The sequence below is a fragment of the Littorina saxatilis genome, linkage group LG14 (assembly GCF_037325665.1).
Source record: "Littorina saxatilis isolate snail1 linkage group LG14, US_GU_Lsax_2.0, whole genome shotgun sequence".
Lineage (NCBI taxonomy): Eukaryota > Metazoa > Mollusca > Gastropoda > Littorinimorpha > Littorinidae > Littorina > Littorina saxatilis.
Window position 1 is genome coordinate 2,131,248 of NC_090258.1, and position 5,000 is coordinate 2,136,247.

Consider the following 5,000-nt stretch of genomic DNA (forward strand, 5'->3'; position numbering starts at 1 on the left):
CCACGTCACGCCACGCGCTGAACTTGACCGTTGTGCTCGGCTTGACCAGCAGGAAGCCGTTGTCCGAGAACCTTCCCATGATGCTCCCTGCCTCCAGCCATACAAAGGGCGCGATGGCCGTGGTAGTCAGTGTAATGGTGAAGACACGGGGCGAGATCTCCCTGACCGCTGTGATCTGAAACAGGAGGTTAAGCAAGATATGTAAGCATCATTATCCAGTCTTTGGCTTTCTCAGCATTAACAGGGCGTATCGGGACATGTTTCATAACCTTTGTCCCCATTCTTTAAGTGCTGCAGGTTAACGTCTCTTTTTATAGCATGAATATAATGTAAGCAATCATATTGTTTCTATTTTTTTTTATTGTTAATCGATGTCTAAGTCAAAGTCACCTTCACATTAGCTTTTGCCAGATTAGCGTCCCTGAGCTCGGTGACGTAGATCCAGTTGTTGACGTCATCACTTTCGTCATTGAGGAAGACCCGGATGAAACAGTCCTTGCCTGACGTGCAGCCCGCTTGTGACGTCATACTGCTAACATTGGCTCGGTACACCGACTCCGCTGTCGTCGTCAGCTACGGGAAAAAGCATCACACGAAATGTGTAGAACTAATGTCTCCTTTCTAGCAGTCACTTGGGTTATGTCGTCGTCAGCTGAGTGAAAAGGCATCAAACTAAATGTGTACACGTTATGTCATAGCAATCTCGTGGGTTCTGGGATTGCTGCTTCACTCTTTTTTGCATATTTGTGACCCTTTTGTTTGTTTGTTTGTTTGTTTGTTTGCTTAACGCCCAGCCGACCACGAAGGGCCATATCAGGGCGGATTTTTGACCCTCCACCACGGAATGAGTCGCATGTCACCTTTGCATGATTTTCATATTTTTACATTTTCCCAAAGAGTTTTTTATGCTCTATCCAGTGGTGAAACCCGTTTTAGAAAAGAGCAAAAACTGTTTGAGTTATAAGCCTGTGACTAAGGTGACCCTCACACTGTTACCAGACACTCCCCGGACTTATATTAAGCCTAGCACAGAACCGCCTGAGGTGACATGCGACTCATTTCGTGGTGGAGGTTAACATATATATGCAGCTAAAATTAATGTTTTTGTACTTCCTTAATTTCTTTGTGCTGCATATTTGGGACATGGAGGATCCTACTATAAACATGACTGTGCAATAAGACTAGGTGAAAGTTATGCCGAACCAATCTCTTAGCACCTGAGAGAATAACAAGCAATAAAATTTACAAACGACTTCCATCCGCAGTAAAGGCTGTTTGCCGTAAGCACATAATGTTCCTCATTCTCCAAAGCACATAATCTAACTAGCACTTCCACACAGATATGTAAATTAACACACCTTGTAGGGTACCGTAAGCTGACGTAACGGCTTGAAGCTGTGCCAAGAGTATACTTCAACAGTCAGCACACCGCTGATCGCTCGTTTGACCTTGGTGGCAAGTTCAAGGACATCCTCCTTCTCCACACTGCTCTTTGCAATGTCCTCGACCTTCGCCATGGGTTCAAACCTCAACCGCTTGGTGCGAGGGTCTCGAACTTCCCGGGTCGGGATTTGATCCACCACAACGAAGACGTCGAGGAAGTCTCCGTCCAGATAAGGGGAGACAAGTAAAGGGCTGAAGAACTTTAGTGCGTAGTAGTGTAGCATCTTCCATCTTCCACTGTAGTCTGCAGAGAGAATTTGTAAGTATGTATTAAGTTATCTTTTCAGGGATAGCTTTAAGCATACATTAACTCCCCGTTTGAGCAATTTTGCTGGAAAACTCGTAAGACAGGACTGAAAATCAGCTAGGCTATTTTCTTGCCCTTACTGATTTTGGCTATCAGCAACGCTGTTCACAACTTCTTTTATCAATTTTCTGAATGACTTTTTCTGTAAAAGTTGATACAAAGTTGTCGCCATGTGAACAGTTTAAGTTGCTCACTGATTTTCATCAGATTTGTCCTGTCCAGGTGAAGGAGGTATTACAAAGCGAGCCCGTGGAAGAGCCCGCACACAGATAGCTAAAACTCGCCTCCAGCCTCCAACAAATCACTTCAAAATCGTCTTGAAAGTTGAACATTACTCAACTTGGGTTTCAGGTCGAACGATAGTCGGTTGAACATCATAGGAACTATTTACAGGGTCGCGTTCTCTTCAATTTTGAGTGTCGTTTAGCTGACAAAGTTCTACAACATGTTGGTTGAAAATGGGTCATACAGACAGCCCTTACCTATAGAAGACCAGGTGGGAGCCTGCCAGAGGTCGTTGAGCTGCCAGTACAGCGCCCCCATAGTCAGGCCTCGCCCGTCATCCCGCAGCGACCCCTGGTGGCGACGGTAGTGTTCTGTTTCTGACTTGATGGACATAGCTTGGTTGATCTGAATAAAATAAAACACCGAGAATGGTTAGTTAATGAAACGTTTAATTAACATTGTTGAATGTAATAGCAATATTGTTATGTTTTTTTGTGCGTGTCAAATACTAATGATGTTGGGAAGAAGATAAGGTCGTTGATTACCAGTGTCAGGTAGATCATTCGTTTGAAGCGTTCTGGTTGGGGGGTCGTTGCGGGAGGAAAGTCTAAATGTCGCCAGATCTCCCACTCTATTTGTGTCACACCTGCAACGTATTACACATTTGCTTGTCATAGATTCAGAGATTTAAAGGCACACGGACAGATGAACGGACAGATGAACGGACAGACAGAAAAATGGGTGGACAGCAGAAAGAAAGGCAGACAGACAAACAAACAATGTTTTCCAAAGTTCATAACGTGAAAAGCAAAAATCAAGAACACTTAAACGTGATGAACCATTCACACACACACACACACACACACACACACACACACATACACACACACACACACACACACACACTCACACACACACACACACACTCACACACGCACACACACACATACACACACACACACACACACACACACACACACATCCAAACACAGCCACACGAAATCCAATGTAGCACTACGCATGGAATATATATCCTGTAAGATCGAGATTCAGTCTATAGTTGACATACTCTTTGTTAGACTCCATTTTTTCAATTAAAACATGGCAAGTTCTGAAAATAATGCTATACATGTCAAAAATCGGAAATTTGAGTCTTACCATCCGGATGATGCTGCCTGTGAACGGCCTGAGAAGAGTTGTAGGCCATGTCGGACTGTTGGAAGACGGGGACCAGAGTGTCGTAGAGACACCAGGCCTGTACCCCGTACTCTGTCAGAAACCTGGGGATCAGCAGCTGGTCCGGTTTCCACTGGTCCACTAGGTACTGGTAGGAGTGAACTGAAAATAGGAAGTGAATCTGTGTTTTTGTTTTGTTTTGTTTGCTTGTTTATTGTTGTATTTGTTGGGTGTGTGTGATTGAGAGTCAGTCTATATTAGACATACTCTAAGCTGGAATCAAATGGCAAGGTCTGGAATGTCAACATTCAATGACAACTTTTTTGAAGCAGAAACAAAACATGTATACGTTCAGGGTTGGAGAAACATAATTTACACTGGATACTATTGATAGATCACGTGCCGTCATTCCGTACTTTCATGCCATCCTCACGAAGGCACTTTATCGGCCCAACTATTGATCAAAACAAGTACCTAACCTGGTTACTTTTATGTCTTCTTTTTATTTAAATGGATACTAATTATTCTGTTTTTTTGTTTGTTTGTTTGCTTAACGCCCAGTCCACCACGAAGGGTGATATCAGGGCGGTGCTGCTTTGACATTTTAACGTGCGCCACACACAAGACAGAAGTCGCAGCACACGCTTCATGTCTCACCCAGTCACATTATTCTGACACCGGACCAACCAGTCCTAGCACTAACCCCATAATGCCAGACGCCAGGCGGAGCAGCCACTAGATTGCCAATTTTAAAGTCTTAGGTATGACCCGGCCGGGGTTCGAACCCACGACCTCCCGCTCACTGGGCGGACGCCTTACCACTAGGCCACCGTGTTGCAGTAATTATTCTGTTTCTCAACCTAAATCGGGTGCACTTATGAAAAGCTTGGTTTCCTTGTTGATGATTTACAATAGGTGTGGGTTTTTTTTAAACTTTCCATTATCAATTTTTTTAAATTACTATTACAACAGTCGCCTGGTAATATCATGTTAAAAAACTTACCATCTCCATAGTATTCCGAGTTAGGGTTTGAATCTAGGTAACCCTCTTTCGTTGTGTTCTTGCCATTAGACTGATCGGAAATCAGATAGGGCCGACTGGGGTTTTCATGGTTGACTATGGGCATTAAAGTGGACACATACAGCTTGACATAGTCCTTGTAGTACACACTGAAGTTTTCTCCGCTTCGCCTGAATGAGCAAAAAACAGATAGCCTACATGTGATGTTTCAACAACAGAGATCAGTATACGCACCGTGCCATAAACAACTCAGATGTCAAATATTCGCCTTTTTGGAGGATTGTTCAGGAGAAACAAATAACAAGGGGAAAAAAAAGGAATATTGAACCAAAATGTAAAGGAAATAACAGAAATGTGAGAAATAACAAAGGGAGACGTGTTCATGCTAATGTCCCAAATGGCATTACCAGTATACTTTTCATTCTAGTGAATCTGCTTTCATGCTGGTATTCTCAAAAATGTATTGAAATGAATGATGGAATGTACAGTAACAGAAGAGCACACGATAATGTAACTTAGAGTTTTTCGAAGGGAAACATCTTCAGTTTCATGACGACCGTTAAAAATGTGTCATACGCGACATTCTTTTGGCTGAGATCACACACACACACACATACACACACACACACACACACACACACACACACACACATACACATACACACCCACACACCCCCCACACCCCCCACCCCCCCCCCCCCCCACACACACACACACACGCACACCAAAAAGGTACCGATACAAAACGTCAGACAAAAACAAACAGACAGACCAACAGAGACATCGACAGAGAGAGAGGGAGAGAGAGAATCAGGCGGGTGCAGACAG

General features: G+C 43.7%; 1 protein-coding gene across 1 annotated transcript in view; it reads right to left on the reverse strand.

The window, feature by feature from the left end:
• The window catches only part of LOC138946878 (beta-mannosidase-like), a gene marked incomplete at its 5' end in the record, with an annotated part of 18,310 nt that overhangs the window by 75 nt on the left and 13,235 nt on the right, over nt 1–5,000 (reverse strand). The window contains 7 exon segments of the mRNA XM_070318275.1: nt 1–175; nt 391–573; nt 1,359–1,687; nt 2,233–2,380; nt 2,521–2,621; nt 3,134–3,313; nt 4,155–4,342. The exon segment at nt 1–175 is cut by the window's left edge and continues 75 nt beyond it. Coding sequence (XP_070174376.1) covers nt 1–175; nt 391–573; nt 1,359–1,687; nt 2,233–2,380; nt 2,521–2,621; nt 3,134–3,313; nt 4,155–4,342 — 1,304 coding nt within the window.